This window comes from Chinchilla lanigera, unplaced genomic scaffold, assembly GCF_000276665.1.
Source record: "Chinchilla lanigera isolate Chin_1 unplaced genomic scaffold, ChiLan1.0 scaffold00053, whole genome shotgun sequence".
Classification (NCBI taxonomy): domain Eukaryota; kingdom Metazoa; phylum Chordata; class Mammalia; order Rodentia; family Chinchillidae; genus Chinchilla; species Chinchilla lanigera.
The window spans coordinates 2,154,267-2,174,420 of NW_004955454.1; the positions used below are offsets into that span (position 1 = coordinate 2,154,267).

Below are 20,154 nucleotides of genomic sequence, written 5' to 3' on the forward strand. Positions count from 1 at the left end.
CATAGAGGGAAGTTGGCAGAGGATGCGCCCACGACAGTCTCTCAGCCTTGACATTGGTGGATTAGCTGTGGTTATGGAGCATGTTAACAAGAGAGAGATGGGACTCCTTGTGGAATCTCTGTATGTTTTTGGTAAATACAAAATGATTCCAAAGTAAAAAGTTTATTAAATTCAAGTAATTCCCTAAGTTACCTATTCTGCTGTATCAAAAATACTTCAATATATATGCTAATTCATTTCATTTATACTACCAGATTCTCTTAATTCACTGAAATTCTGCTAAGATCTGTTTGTTTCTTCTTTGTAAGAATCTTTTTTTGGTCTCTGAGTAACTACGTTGAAGATAATGATAGTGTATTAACTACTGTTAATTATTACTATTTTGCTATGAAATTATTTTTTTTCGTCTTTTTGAGACAGGGTCTCACTATGCAGTTCAGGCTGGCCTTGAATCATTTATGCAGCCCAGGCTGGCCTTGCACTCACAACAATCCTCCTGCCTCAGCCTCCCAAGTGCTGGATTAAAGGCGTGCACCACCATATCTGGCCATTTATAAAAAATTTAACAAAAAAATTTTTCTAAAGTTTATTAAATATAACAAATGAATATAAGATTTCTGCTAAGCCTGGCACAGCACACACTGACAGAGGCAGCTTCTGAGGCTGGCACAGAAGTTTGGGAGCAACTCGACAAAGCTAGGAAGGGATCTGTACCCTAAAGCTGCTCAGAGGGTCAGAGCCCTACAGGGGCAGGATCTGAGCTCAAAGGTGGGGGCTGAGCTGGGCCAGAACCTGGAAGGGAGCAACAGAAGCCAGGGGACGACCCAGGGCTCCACTAGGGACTTTGGTTTTGAGACTGTAAGATGTGCTAAACAGGTGAGTCTGAGGAGCACACCTTCTGGAATTACCCATATGAGGACATGGCTGGGGCAGCCCCTGGGAGAGGAGGGAGGAAAATGGGACTGAGGCTGCAGAAGGAAGAACCCAGGAGGGGGATGCTTATTCAGTGGGTGAGTGAATGGCTAGGGGCTGGGTTGGTGGGTGGCTGGAAGGCAAGGTGTGTGTGGCTGTGACAGGACAAGGACAGAGAACAAGGGCTTGTGAGAAGTGAGCCCCTCTGCTATAGGAGGTCACAGAGAAGCAAGGTCAAAAGGCTAGCAGAGGCAGAGGACTGGTACCAGGACCCCTACCACGGAAAAGACAGGCAGAATCAGGGGGCTGGAGCATCAGAAGGGCAGGCACTGGGGAGAGGACCAGATGTGAACAGGACAGCCAGCCAGGGATGCAAATCCGGTTCCATGGCAAGTGTGCAGAGGGTCCTGAGGACAGTCATCAGGGTGGGAGACCACATGCAGTGAAGGAAGGAAAGCCTGAGGCTCACCAACAGGAAAGCAAAACAGGAGCCAAGTCAGTGCCAGGAGCTCAAGGCAGGAAGTAGGAGAGGAGCTGCAGGACCCAACATGAGGAACTGGCAGAGAAATAAAAGAGATCAACGAAAGAAATGAGGGATCTGTGAGAAGAATGTTATCAATTCTCCAGCAGGGTGTGCTAGTGCACACCTGTAATTCCAGCTCTCTGGGAGGCTGAGGCAAGAGGATTCCAGGTTTAAACTCACCCTAGGCAACTCAGTGAGACCCTATCTCAAAATAAAAAGGACTGGGGCTGGAGCTCAGGGTGAAGGTACTGGGTTTAATCCCCAGTACAGAAAAAGAAAAAAAAAAGGGGGGGGGCTGGTTTTCAAGAGGCCAGCATGACTCCCAGCAAGGCTGTCCTAGGCAGAGCAGACGGAACATGGTGAGGTGCAAGAGCTTCAGGTGCTGCAGCGTGCCACACACTCTGACACATCTATGCCCTGCAGCCTAGATGGAATGGGCCACTATCTTGGGAAAAAGGAACCAGGATTACCATAAAAAGAAACAGAAAGGACCTCCACGGCCAGGAAGGAGCAGGCGCACAGTGTTCTGTTCCTCTGCTAAGCCCTGGGTGGACTCTGAATGGTGTAGGATAGCAAGCAGGCCAACGGGGTAACATCACCGTGGGTCCCTGGGTTTCCACCTTTACCTCACACATCCCAGGCCTGGAGCCAAACAGCAGGCCACCCAGAAATGCCTAGTTCAAAGAAGGGACAGCTCTGCAAGACAGGCAACTTTGGCCTGGACAACCTGCTCCAGCAAACACCTGCAAAAACCTGACTAGCTGAGTGGAAGGCCCAGCTTTATCCTGGCCAGGAAGTAGGGAAGCCTCCCTCAACCTTTGCTGGGTGGAGAAAAGCTGGGACATCCACTGCCACACATTAGTGGACTAGATCTGTCCTCATCCTCAGCAGGAGACGCCAGCAGAAGTGAAGTGGGAAGTAAGTACAAAGGACCCCACCCAGGAATGGCAGAGACCCCTCTATAGAGCTCGCGAGGCCAAGTGGTACCAACGGTTTCTACTCCCACTTGGCAACAACAAGGCAGCACCTCCTGCCCCTCTCACAATGACAGCTACAATGTCCATGTTTCAACAGAAAAATGATTCATGATACAAAGAACAAGGAAGATCTCGAACAGAATGAAGAGATAAGTGACACATGCCAACACCCACCAAACAGGTGTGAGAGTCACTGGACATGGATTATAGATGCATGCCAGTAAGCAAATATAGACCGGCTCAAAGCAAGGGATGGAGTGCAGCTATGTGGTAGTTGTTGCCTGGCATGCACAAAACCCTGGGTTCCATCCCAGAAGAAAAAAAAAAAAAAAGAGCAAAGAGGGCAGTGACAACAAAGAACAAAAAGACACAATAAAAAAAAAAAAAATGGAAATTTTAGAAGTGAAGAATGTAATAACTGAAATAAAAATCTCAGCATATGGGTTGAGCAGCAGAATAAAAAGGACAGAGAAATGGACAAAAAATTCAATAATCTGAGCAAAAGATATATAATCAGACTTAGAAAATAAACAGTCTCAGGGACCTGCAGGATTACAACAAAGAACTATCATTCAGGCAACCAGAGATATAGAAAGAAAAGAAAACTAACTCAAAGAAATAATGAAACTCCCCCAATTTAGCATTTTTAAAAAAGCAAAACAAAAAACTGAATGAACCCCAATGAGGATAGACCAAAGAAATCCCCTCAGAATACATTAAAGTCAAATTTGTGATAGCTAAAGACAATCCTGAAAGCAGCTAGAGAGATACGACATTTTATCTAAGGGGGAAATTTCAAATGACAGTGAATTTCTTATCAGACACTGGGTGAGAATGGAAGGAAACAGCATGCCATTTTTCAAGCTGAACTGTCAGTCCAGAATCTTACATTCACAGAAATATTCTTCAGGAATGAAGGGGATCAAGATATTCTCAGATCAGTGAAAACTACAAGGGTTTGTCACCCACAGACCTACACTAAAAAGTATAGGGCGAGGTGCAGTAGCAGCACTGTAGTCTCAGCTACACAGAGACTGAGGGAGGACGATTCTTAAACCCAGGACTTCAAAACCAGCCTAAGCAACATGGCAAGACCTGTCTCAAAAGAAAAAAAATAAAAGTAATTAAAGGAGATCCTCTAAACAGAAAGGAGACAATGTAAACAAACAAATCAACCAACCCTTAAATAGTAGGAAGGAATAAAGAATAGGATAAGCAAAAATATGGATAGACATATTGCAGTTTCTTTTTCATCTTGAATTTTTCTAAATTATGTTTAACGGTTGAAGCAAAAATTATAAGAACGTCTAATGTGGTTTTCTTTTTTTTTTTTGGAACCAGGAATCAAACTTAGGACCTTGAACTTGCCAGGCAGGTGCTGTGCTGCTGGGCCATATCCCTGGCCCTCCTCTAATGTGGTTTTAAGTGTATATAGAGAAAACATTTATGATTACTGTAAAAGAAGGGTAAAAGTATATAAAGGAAGGTAAGCTTTCTATAGTTTAATTGATAAATTGCCACTGCAGTGGATTTTGCTAAGTTTTGAATACACAATGTGATCCTAGGGCAACCACTAAGAAAGCTATGTTACATAATGCATAAATATGTTGAACATTAATTAGTTATATATTATATAACATAAATAACATATACTTACATATAATATATAACACAATGTAATTTTTAAATACTTTCAAGTAACCCACAGAAAGGCAGGAAAACAAAGAAACAAAAACTAGAAAGAGGGCTGGGGATATAGCTCAGTGGCATAAGTGCCTGCCTGGCAAGTGCAAGGTTCTCAGTTCGATTCCCAGTACCAAAAAAAAAAAAAAACCTAGAAAGCAGAAACAAAGTCAAATGGCAGACTTAAGCACTAAATAACTGTTAAATGTAAATGGTGTAAATAAACCAATTAGAGGACAGAGACTGGCAGAAAGAATTTAAAAACATGAGCCAACTATCCACTGTCTACAAAAAAATCACTTCAAATAAAAGATAGAAAAAAATATCTCACATAAACTTACTCAAAGAAAGCAGAAGTGGCTTTATCAATACCTAATAAAGAAGATTTCAGGGGCTGAGGATTTAGCTCAGTGGTACAATGCCTGCCTGGCAAGCGCAACGTCGTGAGTTCGATTCCCCGTACCGGAAAAAAAAAAAAAAGAAGATTTCAGAGCAAACAAATTTGGCAGGGACAGAGGACACAGTAATTCTAAATATATGGGCACCAAACAACAGAGATATGAAGTATAGGAAAGTAAAACGTGACCAACACGAAGGGGAAATGAAAAGTTCCATGATTACAGCCAGGGACTCAGTCAGAAAATTAGAAAGGAGGGGGCTGGGGATTTAGCTCAGCAGCACAGTGCCTGCCTGGCAAGTGCAACGTCATGAGTTCGATTCCCGGTACCGGAAAAAAACAAACAAACAAACAAAAACAAAACAAAAATCAGAAAAAAAAGAAAATTAGAAAGGATCTAGAACTCAAAAACATCTTTAACTAGCACAATCTAATAGAAGTTTACAGAACAACCAACTGCAGAAGAAAACACATTAATTTTGGTGTACTGCATTTCCTTGTACAGTATTTCCTCACACAACAAAACATTGCTGAGGCCTAATGTTCTCACATAATAGTTGAAAACACTAGAAAACTTGTGGTCATCTCTTAAAGAACTGAGTATGAAAACTTTAAATACATTAAAAAAATGAATAAATTTGTAAGTGTAAATGTAAACCAGTTCTAACTCAAGGCAAGCAATAACCCTTGAGTTCTGATGGGAAAATGCCAGTTAAGAATGGAAGCTGGGTATTGAGGCTCCTGGATCCCCCCTTCCCACAGCTAATACATTCTTTCCAAACACCATGGATTATACACCAAGATACCAAGAATACATTCTTTCCAAACACACATGGACCATATCCTGCACCATAAAGCACACATCAAGAAATTTAAAGCAATTAGCTGGGTGTAGTGGTACATGCCTGTAATCCTAGCTCTCAGGAGGCAGAGGCAGAAGGACCCCCACTACATATGAGTTCAAGGCCAGCCTGGGCCACATAGTGAGTTCAAGGCCAGCCTGAAATGCATAGTGAAACCCTGTCGTAAACAAAACAAAACAAAACACACATAAAGCAATTAAGATTAAGATCCTACAGAGTATAATCTTCACCATGATGGGATCAAATCAGAGATCAAGGACAATAGAGATATGATAACACAAAAAATCTTCAAACATTTGGATACTAAACAACACACTTATAAATAATCTTAATCCACAGGTCAGAAAGAAAGTTTGAAAGGAAATAAAAAATCAGAACTGAATAACAACACCTCAAGATTTGTGGGATATAGCTAAGTAAGTATATTAGAAAAAAAGGAAAAATTTCAAATCGAAACCTAAGCTTCCACTCAAAAATCCATGAGCAAAATGAAGCCAAAGTAATCTGAAATAAATAATAAAAGCAGAAAGCAATGAAATCCATAAGAGAAAAATTAATGAAACAAACAAAAAAAATTAATGAAACAAAGAGCTGGTTCTTTGGAAAGAGAAATAAAATTGATAAAACTCTAGCAGAAGAGAAAAGAAAGAAAAGTCACAAATTTCTAACACCAATATGAAAGGAGGATCACCATAGATCCTGCAGACATCAAAAGAATAACTAGGAAATACTTCAAACTACTCCATATACCTAAATTTGACAACTCAGATGAAATGGGGCAATTTCTAGAAATACACAATCTACCAAAACTGACCCAAATAACTACGCTGAAAAGACCTGGAGATGGAGTCAGTAAACAAAAGCTTCCCAAGAAAGAACAATCCAAGACCAGAGGCTTCACTGGTGAATTCTAAATCACGTAAAGAAGAATCAGTACCAATTCTTCTCAAGCTCTTCCAAAAACTAAAAGCTAAAGAGGAGGGAGTATTTCCTAACTCATTTTATGAAGTCAGCATTTCATTGATACCAAAACCACAAAAAGTCAATACAAGAAAAGGGAAATAGAGGTTAACATCTTTTATGAATATTAATACAAAAATCTCAACAAATTTGAAAACCAAATTTCACAGCATATTAAAAGGATTATATACCATGACTGAGTGAGATTTATTCTTGGAATGTAAGGATTGTTTAACACACAAATATCAATGTGGTTGTGATTAATTATGCTTCAATGTGGTCAGTATCATTAACTGACCACCTCAAAAGAAGTGGGGGGGGGAGACAATATCATCTTAATTGATATAGAAAAAGGCTTGACAAAATTCAACACTGCTGGATGCGGTGGTGACACACGCCTATAATCCCAGCACTCAGAAGGGTGAGGCAGGAGGACAGCTGCGAGTTCAAGGCCAGTCTGGGCTACATAGTGAGTTCACAGCCAGCCTGAACTACACAGTGAGACTCTGTCAAAACAAAACAAAACACCATTTTGTGACAAACGCCCAATAACTGGGGACAGAAGGTAACATCCTTAACGTGATAAACAGCATATATGAAAAGCCAAAGTTTACACCATATTCAATGATGAAAAACGCAAGCTTTTCCTAAGATGAGAACAAGGCACTTTTGCCACTTCTATACAACATGGTACTGCAAGTTCTGACCAGGACACTAAGGCAGGAAAAAGAAAAGGCATCCAAATTGAAATGGGAGGAAGTAAAATTGTCCCTATTTGTAGATGACATGCTCTTATATATTTAAAAACCCTAAAGTATTCACACAAAAAAATGGTTAGAGCTAAGAAAATCATTAAGAACTGGTGGGGATGTCAAATGGCCCCGCAGCATGGAACACAGCCAGGCAGTGCCTCAAAAAGCTAAATACATGATTACCATCTGATCCAGCAATTCCACTCCTAGGTTCCTACCCTAAGGAAGTAAAAGCAGATATCTGTATGTCAATGTTCATTACATTATTCATAGTAGTCAAAAGGTATGAAAAACCTACAATCCATAAAGAGATAACCAAATGGACAGAATGTGTGCATACATGTAATTCAATATCATTCAGTCATGAAAAGGAATGAAGTTCTGACACATGCTACAATATATATGAACTTTAAAAACATGATGCTAAGTGAAAGAGGCCAGACACAAAAGAACAAATATTGCATGATCCCATTTATAAGAAATGCCTACAATAGGCTGCTAAAGGTTTGAGATAGAGAGGAAAGAAGAGTTACTGCTTAAAGGATTTAAAATGTTTCTGTCTGGGGTAATAAAAAAGTTATGGAAATATTTGATCATGGCAATGGTTGTAAATATTGTGAATGTAATTAAAGCCACTGAATTATCCACTTAAAATGGTTAAAATGAGCTGGGTATGGAGATGCACACCTATAATTCCAACATTCCTGGAAGCCAAGGCAGGAAGAGTATAAATTTGAGTCCAGCCTGAGCAATTGAGCAACCTGATGAGACCCAATCTCAAAATAAAAGGGCTGGGGGTGTAGCTCAGTGTGAAAGCCCTGACTGCAATTCCTAGTATCACAAAGTAAAGAGAATTACACTAAAAATGGTTAAAATGGTAGACTTTAAATGTACTATATTACAATTTCTAAAAAACCAACAATGTAGGGGTTGGGGTGTAGCTCTGTGTTATAGCACTGGCTACCATGCATGAGGCCCCAGGTTCAAGTCCCAACGCTGTCTCAAAAGTAGTATGCATGAAACCACTGAACTGTACACTGAAGTGGATGAATTACTGTATATGTTATACAAATTATAACTCAATAAAGCTGTTTATCACTTCCTTTTGGGGCCACTGCAATCAGAGGAAGAAAATAGACAGGTCAGAGTGACGTAGGAGAAAGGCTCTCTACATGAAGAGACACTAGGTAAGGTCTCCCATGACACACAAGTGCAAAACAGCTGACCCCAACCAGCAGCCCAAGAGCTTGTGAGTTACCACCCCTACCCTGATCTCACAGTCCCCTGAGGCAGGCAGAGACATTAGCCCAACTTTGTACAGATTAATTATGTTTCATTAATCCTATATTCCCTGCACCCAGAAGGCTGAGGCTGGAGGATTGCTGTGAGTTCAAGATCAGCCTGGGCTACCTAGTGAGTTCTAGGCCAGGCTAAACTACAGTGAGATCCTGTCTCAAAAAACAAATAAAAGCCAGACATGGTGGCACATGCCTGTAATATCTGCACTCAAATAGCTGAGGCAGGAGGATTGCCACAAGCTTGAGGCCACCCTGGGCTACATAGTGAGTTCAGGGCCATCCTGGATTACATAGTGAGATCCTGTCTCAAAAAAACAAAAACAAAAAAACAGGGCCAGAGATATAGCTCAGCGGCATAGTGTCTGCCTGATAAGCACAAGGTCCTGAGTTCAATTTCCAGTACGGCCCTCAAAAAAAATTTTGACTAATGTCAAATGGCTATTTCATTCATTTAGCTGGGCATGGTGGCGCACGCCTGTAATTCCAGCACTTGGGAGGCTAAGGCAGGAGAATAGTTGCCAGTTCCTGGGCTACAAAGTAAGCTCAAGGCCGGCCTGAACTGCATAACGAGACCCTGTCTGAAAAAGACAAAAAAAAAAAAAGAAGAAAGAAACAAAACCAACAAACAAAAACCCAAAATGCAAAACTATACAGAAGGAAACAGGCTGAGAGGCGGCCCGCCTCACCCAAGTAGCAGGATCAGCAGGATGCACAGTGTCTCATCAGGCTAGTGAAGCCCGTGGCCAAAGCTGTGGGGGCTCTGTGACCACGGGTAGCACTAGTGCTGCACCAACCCAGGGGAAAATAGAAGGACTATGTCCCACAAAAAGTAAGTTCAGCCCAACGATGGATACCACTGGCGAAGATAATGCTTGGTGATGGGTGGGGAAACCAGGAAGCAGCTGTGCAGAGGGCCTGGGGAGTGTCTGTGACCGGCCAAGTGGGCAAGGGCCAGGAGGCCCTGTGACTCAGCGACTGCCAGGAGCCGAAACCTAACACTCAGCCCAGGCCACCTCAGGACGGGGCTTGAGCACCAAAACACATGCACACGGGTATAACCCAACACATGCTTGCCCACAGACCCCCAGCTCTGTACCCTGGCTACAGGCAGCACAGCCACTGCTACACTGAGCACACAAGCTTTTTTTTTTTAATTGTTGTTGCTGTTGTTTTTGTCTACGACAGGGTCTCGCTATGCAGTTCAGAATGGTTCTGAACTCACTATGTAGCCGAGGCTGGCCTCGAACATCCTTGCCTCAGCCTCCCAAGTGTGGAGATTACAGGCTTGTGGCACCACGCCTGGCTGAGCAGTTTTTTTTTTTTTATTTGTTTATTTTTTGAGACAGGGCCTCTCTATGTAGTCCAAGTTGGCCTTAAACTCACTATGTAGCCTCGAACTTGTGTAAACTCTCTTGCCTCGGCCTGCCAAATGTTGGGATTACAGGTGTAGACCACCATGCCTAGCTACTGAGCACACAGTTTTAAATGTGTCCAGAAGGACCCGGAGCTCTTTGGACATGTTGCTATTTCCAGAGCTGGAGCTTTCTATGGGGCCAGAAAGCAGGAAAGCACTCCACACAAGTTGGGGGCGTACACAAGGGACGGGAACAGCTTGAAGGGCCTGCTGCTGGCCAAATCCAGGCAATATGAGTGCTAAGATAAACAGTGACAGTAATGATAAAACAGGCCCGAATGCACCGGGACACACAGTGATGGAGGAGAGGGGTGGGTGTGAGCCCTCTGCACATGAGATGCCAGGCTGCAGAAGTGGAAGAAGCTGGCAAACCAGAAATATAGAGTGCTGTCAAGACTAGTGGGCATAGGCAGAATTTTCCAGAGTCTCTGAGAACCTCCCACAAAAGACATGTAATTGGGAAGGAGTCTCCGAGAGGTGTAGCTGGTGTCACAACCATCAAGTGATGGAGGTGAGCTGGTAGTTAACTGTCAGTAGTTGAAGGAAAACACATGGCACCACACTGGCCACTTGGCACTGTACCTGGCAGCACAAACGTGCCCCCAGGGTGTCCTGTAGTCACCAATCTGACCTGAAGGCCAGGGGGCTCAGGATAGCTAGCCAGGGTGGGGCTGACCATTTGGTAGAAGCTCACCTCTGAGCCACAAGCCCTGGAAAGCTTCCTGGCCCCCAGAATGGAAAGGTACATAGATTTACTCCCAGCCTAAATTATTCAAAAGAAAAGGGAGCCAGGCATGGTGGCACATGTCTATAATCCCAGCAATCGAGAGGCTGAGGCAGGAGGATTGCCTCAAGTTTGAGGCCAGCCTGGGCAACACTGAGTTCAGGGGCAGCCTGAACTACATGGTAAGACCCTCTCTTAAAAAAAAAAAAACAAACCAAAAACCAACAACAACGAAAGAAAAGGGAATGTGCCTCTTTAACAAGCCATGGCTTTATGAAGCAAGGTTAACAATTTCACTTGATTCAGTGGAATATTATAAACTCTCTGGGGCCCATTTGAGGACTTCTACTTCAGGCACAAGGTGACAACTCAGCATTTTTTATATTATTTAGAGAATAAAATTAACCCTCACAGGCCCAGGCTGCTGCCTCCCCTCCCACTGGATCTGGCCGGCTCAGCGCTTTCCCCATATATAATTACAAGCTGCTATCCATCATGCAGCAGCGACGCAGCACTGACACGTGGAAAGGGACACAGTAAGCACTTCCACTAATAGAAGCAGGACTTAAATATCGCTTTGATATTTTCATTTAAATTGGAATATTTTACAATAATCGTCTATGCCCTCCATGGGCTCCTGCCCCCACCTGGGCCAGGGCCTGGAGCTGCTTAACCAGGCCCACACGTCCAGGAAGGGCTTCCCTGCCAGGCTTGGTGCCCTTCAAGGTGACTGCTGGCTCTGTTAGGCCCCACACTTCCAGCGGCCAGTAGCAGTGCAACAGCAATCAGGGCTAGCTCCCAGCGCCCTCTGCCTTAGTGTTTCCCCCGGAAGGGGGCGCCACAGCCACACTGGCAGATGAGTGGAGTGAGAGAGGAGACGGGGTAAAAGCTGGACCAACTGTAGAGGGCTGTGTCCAGAGGGTATAGCACTGCTGCTGGGTGCTCCCTACAGTGTGAAGCCAGTGACAGCCGGGGTGGTGTGCCAAGTGACCTCAACTTCACTGGGGATTTCCCCTCTGATCTGCAGGCCTGAGGCAGGGTCCACCTTCCCAAGGCTTTGCAGATGAAGGGGCAGCAGTGAACCTGGCCATGGGGCCCCAAGATATGCATCATAGCTCCCTCTCAGGATGCCAGGACTACAGAGCCCTCTTGGGGCAACCCAAGCCCAGGCTCAGGTCCACCCTCACCCTAGCTACCAGCCGCAGGGCAGAAGCAGAGGTGTGGGGGATTGTGGAAACAGGGTTCCAGAAAGGCCCGGCCCAGATTAAGACAGTCATGAGAGAATGGCTGTGCCTGCACAGCAGTGCCTGGCCAACAGGTGAGATGGCACATGGGACAAGAAGGCAAGTTGGCTGCACTTTGAGCAGAGGGGCAGCCCTCCTCTTTGGGCCCCTAACACCCTACTGGCCCTGGGTGCCTCTGGTGGGCTCTAGCCCACAGGACACCCCTGGCCTCAGTCTGGCTCCTCTGTCCCAGGTAAGTGGGAGTGGGCCATATGCTTACCACCTGCCACCCCAGGGAAGCCACTGGCTCCACACCCATCCACAGCCCAGTGACTCCCATGATCTCTGATGTCCCATGTGCCCCACAGCAGTCTCCTGGGAATGTTGCCGGCCCAGCCACCATAGCTCTCCCCTCACCCTGCACCCTTGCTTCCCTGGGGGACGTAAGTCTTGTCAGACTCACTTTCCCTTGGTTCAAACTCCACTCTGCGCTGGTACTGTGTGACCCTGGGCAAGTCACTAGACCTTTGTATCAACCATGAGGTGGGTGTAATGACAGTGACCACCTCAAGGCTCTGGAAGAACCACATGACCACCACAGAAGATGCTGGGGCGTGTTGAAGAAGACCAGGCTGCAGGTTACTTGAGCTACCCATGTGCACCTGCACATTCACCCACAGCCCCTCACCTTGGCACCCAGGGGGCAGTAGCCTTTGAGGAAGTCACTGCAGACCTCGGCCTTGCGGGACACATACACATGGCTGTAGGGGCAGTTGCTGTTGTTGCAAATTCCCTTCAAGAAGTAGGAGCATACAGGCATCTGTGGGAGGGAGGATAAAAGTGAGGAGGGTGGAACCTACCCCAGCGTTCACACTGGTCCACAAGTAGGCACACTGGTACTCAAAGGCCCCAGCCAGGGCCCCATGGCTGGATGTCAGCCACGAAGACCCTGCTTGGAGTCCCTTACCATGGCCCTCTCAAGAAATGAGTGCACTGTGCTCCCCAGCAGGAGCTGAGGGGCAGGGGGCTGCTGCAGTCAGGTGACCAGCACATCTGCCCTCACTCCGTCCAGATAAGGACACTATAGCTGAGCAGAGCAGACTATGGCAGGGGCTTGGACCTAGGTGGGCAGGGCCTGGGTCCCTCACCTTCTCTGAGCCTGCCTGGCATCTGAGCTAGGAACTGAGGCAAGACAGCTGCTGGGAGCCCTCAGCAACACACCGCCTCTGAGACCAGCATGTGTGATATAGCGTTGGGGCTGGACATCCAGCCAAGAGGTCTGTGGTCACCTGACACATGCCTTGGAGCAGGCTGGGTCTGGCACTGACCACAGGGTCAGCAGGAACGGCCTGGGGAGACCTAGGGCCTAGGGTAGTGTGTGATCCACCCGCGCTATTATTAACAGCCAGGAATGGGCAGGCACACAACCCAGCAGCTCAATGCCCCCCTTCACTTCCAGCACAGAGCCAGGTGACTGAGGCTGTGGTCACCACTTATTATCACCTCTGGAACACAGAAGCGATACAACCTGCCCTTGTTCAGCTGGGCAAAACTGAGGCCCAAGAGGTAGGCACTCAGCTAGGGCCGCCACAAAAGAAAACAAGCAGGGCCAGGGCATGTGTGTTTGTGGGGGGGTTGGTCTCCACATTTTCCAGGTAACTTGTCCGCCTGCCTCTCCTGTGGGCCTGTCTCCTCTCCTTCCTGAGGTGCCTGGGGAGTGGGGCAGTGTCACTCTCCTGACTCAGCATGAGTCAACACGCAGCCCACAGGAGGCTTCCCCTGGGGTCCCTCCTCCTATGACCTGTGTCAGACCCTACCCACTTCGGTTCCAGAAGGCCACACTGTGGTTCCTGGCCAGCTGGGGGCTGCTCTGCATCAAGGGCCAACAGCAGGGATGATGAGCTCTCCAGGGTCCTGGAACCCAGAGGCTGTAAAGAGTCACTTTTGTGGAGTGAAGTGGGGAAGGGAGAAGGAGGACCCTGTCGAGGCTAAGGAGGGAGGAGAAGCCACACAGGAGCCCTGAAGCTGAGAGGGAAGGAGGGAGAAATCAAAGAAACAAAGGGTGATTTACTGAGCAAGAGTTTATTTTTAATTGTCTTTTAACTGCAGCCGCAGAGGGGAGAGGGGCTGGGGGCCCCATTTGGGGCTGGCGGTAGTGCGGCTGTAGACAATTCCCTTAATGTGGTTTTTGATATAGAGCCCAAATTAGCTCTAATAAAAAGGGATAATAAAGCCAACTCTTACACCAAACGGAGCTCCTCCTGGCTGTCAGAGCGGGGCCGTTACCAAGAGGAAACTGCGTTCTCATTTCAATTAACCTTGTTTGCACCCCACCACGTCCACACAAATAACAATAACATTAATTCAGGGCGCTGGTGCGGGCCCACATATCAGACAGCTTGGAGTGTGTGCCGGCTTTGGAGCTGGCGCTTAATGAACCCGAAACTCGACGTGAATTTCCAAATTGCTCACGACAGAGTTTCGAAGCTCGATTAGGGAGAAAAATGCTGATTCTCGCCAAGCTCCTCAAGGGGAAAAGCTGTCGGAGCAGCAGTGGGCCTCGCCCACACCACCTCCCTCACACTGTAGCTGCACACTGGCCCTTCCCCTCAACTGCGCCAGGCCGTGTTCACAGGGGCCAGTGGGCCAGCCTTGGGTGTCGGGGAGGCCTCCAGGTCTCCTCCAGGCTCTGCGTGCTCAGCCAGCACTGAGCCCAGCCCTCAGCACTCTCAGCCCTTTCTTCCAAGTCACCTCCCCACTGCCCCATCCACTCTGCCCAGGACAGCCTTTGGCCTCCATAGGATGCATACTCTTGGCCAAGCCCAGGCCTGAGGAGGCAGGTGAGGCCTCAGCCCTGTGCCCAGGAAGTACCTGTGGGGCAGCCTTCCCCTGTGCATGTGGTGGGGGTGTAAAGGAGCTGCATCTTGTAAGGATGGATGCAGGGTGAATAGAAAAGGGAGACGCCTCTGTGTGGTGCTGTGGCACTGCCCAGACACAGAGGCAGAAGGGTGACAGGCAGGGGCACTGGGGGCAGGGGCTGCCATCTCCAGCCCAGGGAAAACCAAAAGTGTCTGGGGAAGGAAGCCTGCTGGCCAGGTGACACTCACCTTATCCTTGGATACGTGGTGAGAGAAAGGGCAGGTCCCATCTGTCTTCTTGCATGTGCCCCGAAGAAACCTGCGGGCCAGGACATGAGGGTGTGGGGAGGGTTGCTAGGATAGAGCCATCCCCTCCCCCATCCCCTAAATCATGCACAAAGGCTGGGTAGGGCACCTGGTACACACAGCAACCTTCTCAGGGTCGTGGATGTACGGGCAGAGCTCACCGCGGTTGCATCTGCCAAAGCGGTTGTAGTACATACAGTATTCCTTTCTCTTCTCCTTTTTCTGCCTAGCCTGCCGGATTATGGCCAGGCTTCGCTGAACAGCCCGGCTGCAGACAGGAAGAGGTACGTGAGCCCAAGGATGAGCAGCAAGCCCCCCATGCCCAGCCCTAGGGGACGCACCTGGCCAAGGAGCGGCTGCAGTTGCTGGCAGGGTCCAATCGACCTATAGTAGAAAGAGGTGGTATTACATCAGGCAAAGCCTAGTACACAGCCCTACCCAACTTCCTCTGTACCCTGAATAAGCCTCACACCTTCTCCCCACTGATCCACCTGACCAAGACCCCCTTGGGGTCCCCAACACACTGCTCATCATTACTGCCTTCTTCAAGGCACAGCCACAGACCTTCCTTCTGCGGACACAACACGCTGAGCCCTGGGTCTGGCTCTGCTTGAGGGTGGGATGCTGTAGGACTCCTGTTGGTGCCCCTGAGTCCGTATGCCAGGCAGCCCCTGAAGGGCAGCAGCTGCTCAGGGCTGAGGACCGAGGTGGCCAGTTGGCTCCTGCAGACTCCAGCCAGCTGGGCCTCCCCAAACCCACACTGGGTGCTGACTCTTCATGAGGCAGATCCTTAGGCTGAGGCAGTGACCAGCCAGTGGACGTCTCTAGGCTCTGTCCTCAGCCTGGCCACCCAGGAAGATGCCTTGCAAACAGTGTTCATGCCAGTTGTGGTGTCTCCTTTTGCCAGAGCTTGGAATGGGACTGCAGGGGTTTGCTTAGACCAGGATGGCAAATATGAGCCACATATGAACTGGCTTTGTAGGAAGGAGGGTTTTAACACATTTAAAGGGTTGTAGGGCTGGGGAGGTTGCTCAGTGGTACAGCACCTGCCTGGCAAGCATGAGGCCCTGAGTTCAATTCCTGACACCAAAAAAGAAAAAAGAAAAAAAAAAGTTACTTTAAAGGATTGTAAAATGAAATCAAAAGAAAACTATGCAACAGAGAAGAGTGTGGTGGCAAAGCCTGAAATGCTGACTGTGGTTCTGGCTGGTACCTTGTGGACACTGGGGTTTGCTTATGCCTGGATAATGCTTGTTACTTAAACCCCAAGCACAAGGATCAGCCCAGGCTTTCTGAGGTCCCTAATGTGGTATGAAGAGGGGAGCAACAACAGAAACAGCTCATCCAGACCAGGGCCCATGTAGCAAGGGCAAACACCTGCAGGGATGGCCTAGCGCCTGGGGCTGTCTGCCCTTCTTTTTTTTTTTTTGGTGACAGCTAGGGATTGAACTTAGGGTCTCACATATACATGCTAGGCAATACTCTACTACTAAACTATATCCCCAGCGCTTATTAATTCTACCTCAAAATAACATCTTGCTAAGTTGCTCTTAGCTTCCCAAGTAAATGGAATCATAGGCCTGTACCACTGTGCCTGGCCAGCTACCTGCCTTTTAAAGGCACAGGCCAGCCCTGGGCTTTTGGGCAGAGTAGAGCAGAGCCTGCGCAAGCCTGCTTCCCCATCTTCCTCAAATACGCACATGACCTTCCCAGACCAGGTCCAATTTCCTACAGAGCAGCTGCTGACATGAATACGGCGCCAGGAGGCAAAAGTGACATCACTCAGAAATTCTGAGGACCTGAGGTGATGACAAAGCTATCCCGGTTTTAAAAAGGGATATTCCAAAGTGCTTGGCCCCACAGACCACACAGTCTCCACCCCTCTGTCTGTGCATGCATGTGGGTGTGTGCTGCTGCTCTAAGGAAGCTCTTCTCAATCAGTGTCCCTGGGGTATTTGTTAGCTGTGCCCACTGGCCCTCCATCCCCAGGCCCTGCATGGTCCACAGCCTGTCCAGACCCTAACTCCTTCCAGTCCCACAGACTGGAAGCTCAGACCCTCCTCCTTCAACATCTAGTAGCTCAGATCTCCTTCAACATCTGAGCTCCCCACATCCTCCTCAGGGAGGGCTGGGCAGTGGCACCACACACTAGCACCTCAGGAATACAGGACCCAACACAAGACCAGTGCCCCGTAGATAGGAGCTGACTACTGTCCTGAGGTGTAGAGGACACCATGAGGCTTTGCTGAGCAAGCTGGGAGGCCAGACACTGCCCTGCTGGAGTTCCCTGGGCCCCTCAGTCAAGCTATTGCCCCACACTGCCTCATTACCCTCAAGATCAGAAAGAGCACCTCCAGGGCTGAGTTGTGAGACCTCTGTGGGAGAAAAGCACTCACTGCTGGGCAGCTGAGCCCTGTCCCCCTAGCCGGGCAATAGGTAGAGGCTGATAACGGTGCCCCAGGGAAGGGCTGGGGAGGTGAAGGCATACGCAGGGACATGGGAACAGGGTGGGGGTCAACAAGATCAAAAGGAGAGTGACAAGTACCTGGGAGGGACAAAAAGGAGGGCCTATGGCAGCTTCTGTTCCTGCTAGGGACACCTGTCCACAGGGTGGCAGTGGAACCCTGTCCAGGTGGCACAATGCACCCCTGCACCTGCCAACCTTCGTTACAAGTGACACGCAATTCGATAACCTGTCAATAAGCGCTGGTTCCTGCGCTGTCACCCCGGCTGCCAGTGACACTGGTGCCATCTGCTCCAGGTCAAGGTTGCACAGGCATCACGTGCTCCCTGGCAGGACCGGAGGAGGACAGTTTTCTCCTCCTTCTACTTTCTGCTCTTAGAAACATGCCAGTGTGGGGCTCGCGGTGGGAGTTGTGACAAGAACTAGAGGCACCTTTCCAAACGCTTTGCAGTGTTAAAAATGCACATAAAGTAGCTGGCTTGGAAGAGGCAAGGAGGTGCAAAGAGCTCGACAAATCAACCCGACCTCAGAGCACAAGGCGCTGCCTCGGCTGCACTTCTGAAGAACTTTCACTTCCCAAGAGCTTCCTGAAATAGACCTGGCTCCCTCCAGCCCTGCCTCCTTCATTGTGCCCCCATCTGTCCCTGCCACCTGCCCAGCGGTCCTCTAAGGGAGTCCTGGGGCAGACACTTCATCTGCTTCACAACTCAGAGGCTCCTCAGCCCCTGCTTCTTGCTCTGGTCCAGCTGGCAGCAGCGTGGCCCTGCCCAGTGAGCAGAGGAGGGGCTACCTCAGCTGAGAGCCCACTAGGCCCTGACAGGGCACAGTACGTGTAGTCTCACCCTGGCCAAAAAGGCAGAGGAAGCCCCAGGGACAGGCACCCAGGGGTGGGGCTTCAGTGACCCAGCGGCTCTAGCTCTCAATGGTACACCCGATAGGGCCTCCCTCATGCGCTCTTCTGTGAACTTAGGGCACCCTGGAAGGGGAGCCTAGTGAACAGACTCACAGGAAGATGTGGCAGTTGGTCAGTGGCAAAGAGAGGACCATAGCCCACCTCTTCTTTACTCAGCTCTGGGGCCCCTGGGACTTAGAACAAGCAGAGCTAGCCCTGCAGCCAGGGATCAGGGCAGGCAGCTCTGCTGGCAGACCTGGGACTCCTGACCACCACAGGAACTGGCAGGCCATCAGGCTGAAGACACAGGTCCCAGGACTAAGGATGTAGGGAAGGGTCCATGGGGTGGCTTTGAGCAGCAGGTGGACCTGGGCAGGAGGGGCTTAGTTTCAGGGTTGCTGCTAACTCTGTTCTCAAGGGTGTGGAGGAGCAGCCTCACCCCTCCCAAGGTGGGCTTCACTTTCTTATGGAAGTCAAAGTTCCGCTGACACCAGGGGAGGAAATTTATTTCTTTAATTATAATTCATCTGAGCGGGCCAGTCAGCAGCAGCTCACAGCCGGGAGCAATCCACCTTCCTCTGAGTGCGGTGGAGCCACACAGAAGGTCTGGGCAGCTGGAGTCAGGTCCATTCAGCTCACCTACTGGCTACCCTTGGCCACCATCCCCAGGAAGGCTCTGTACCTGACCACATGCTCTACATCTCCTCCTTGAAAAAGGAAGGATTAAGCCCCAGTGAAGCATCAAATCCCACAGTGGCTGCCGAAGCTGGTCTGGTAACAGTGAAGAGGCCTCAGGACCCCTGCCACACTCTCTGGGGCTGAGCAGAGGTGGGCTTCAGGTGGTTTCCCCTAAAGGAGTATGAGGTACCTGAAGGGGCTGGGGATTTGCTGTCAGCCAGCTTCAGGTCAAGAGGAGCTGAGGTGGGGGTCAGTGGGCAAGGGATGGGCAGTCTACGGTGTCATGACGTTAGGAGTCTGTATCTGCCAGGTTCTGCCACATGTGCAAACAGGAAGATTCTGCAAAGCCCAGCACTGGGCTCCAGATGTCCCAGTGCAGGGAGGCAGCTTCCCAAGGAGGAGGGACAGCCCAACCTGCCCTTTTCCCTCACAGCCTCAGCGCAGCAGCCTGATTTTCCCCAGCCATCCTCCGTGGGAGGGTACTTTGTGAGTAAAGAAATCAAGTCCACACTGCCACCCACCCTGCTGGCCTTGCATCTCTCACCCCATCTCCTGTGGACGTGAGGACATGTGAAGTACCGGGGTAGTGGGCACAGCCTTACCCCACAGGCTCACCCAGCCCAGCATTATGTGGGCAGGAGGACCTAGCCACAGAAGGAGAATATGGAGGTGTGAGGGGACAGGACCTTGGGGACAATGGGGAGGAGCCACTGGCATGGGGCCAGATGCCACACAGGAAGTGGGGATGCAGCTGTCAAGTGACCATGCAGCTAGTCACTTCCATGTGGGTGTGGCTCTAGAGTCAGAAATGACCACAGTGGGTATTGCAGGGCATTGAGAGGGCCTACCCCCAACCCAAGGTGCCTCCCCCTTGGGGCTTAGAAGGCCCAGTCACTGACCCACTCCCTGTGCCCACTACCGCAGTTCCTCACATACCCTCATGACCACTCACAAGGTGGAGCAGAAGTGAAGCCATAAGTATAAGGAGGTTACAAGAGGCACAGACAGGGAAATGAGGTCCATGGGGAGGGCAGAGCCCCATGCCAAGTGCTGCTCTAAAAAACCCTACTGCCAGGACATACTACCTTAAAAAAAAAAAAAAAAAAACAAAAATGCTGTGTTGAAGCCCTAGGTTCCAAACAGGCCCTGGGACCATAGCCAGGTAGAGCAGCTGGAGGAACTCGCCTCCAGGGAGGGACACCTCCCTGACCTCCAAAGACCTTGCCTGGG

General features: G+C 48.9%; 1 protein-coding gene across 1 annotated transcript in view; it reads right to left on the reverse strand.

The window, feature by feature from the left end:
• The window catches only part of Zc3h3 (zinc finger CCCH-type containing 3), a 94,039-nt gene that overhangs the window by 8,662 nt on the left and 65,223 nt on the right, over positions 1 to 20,154 (reverse strand). The window contains exons 6-9 of the mRNA XM_005395772.2: positions 15,232 to 15,274; positions 15,000 to 15,158; positions 14,834 to 14,903; positions 12,415 to 12,546 (exon numbers count right to left, since the gene is read on the reverse strand). Of these exons, the coding sequence (XP_005395829.1) occupies positions 12,415 to 12,546; positions 14,834 to 14,903; positions 15,000 to 15,158; positions 15,232 to 15,274 (404 nt within the window). The remainder of the gene's footprint in view (positions 1 to 12,414; positions 12,547 to 14,833; positions 14,904 to 14,999; positions 15,159 to 15,231; positions 15,275 to 20,154) is intronic.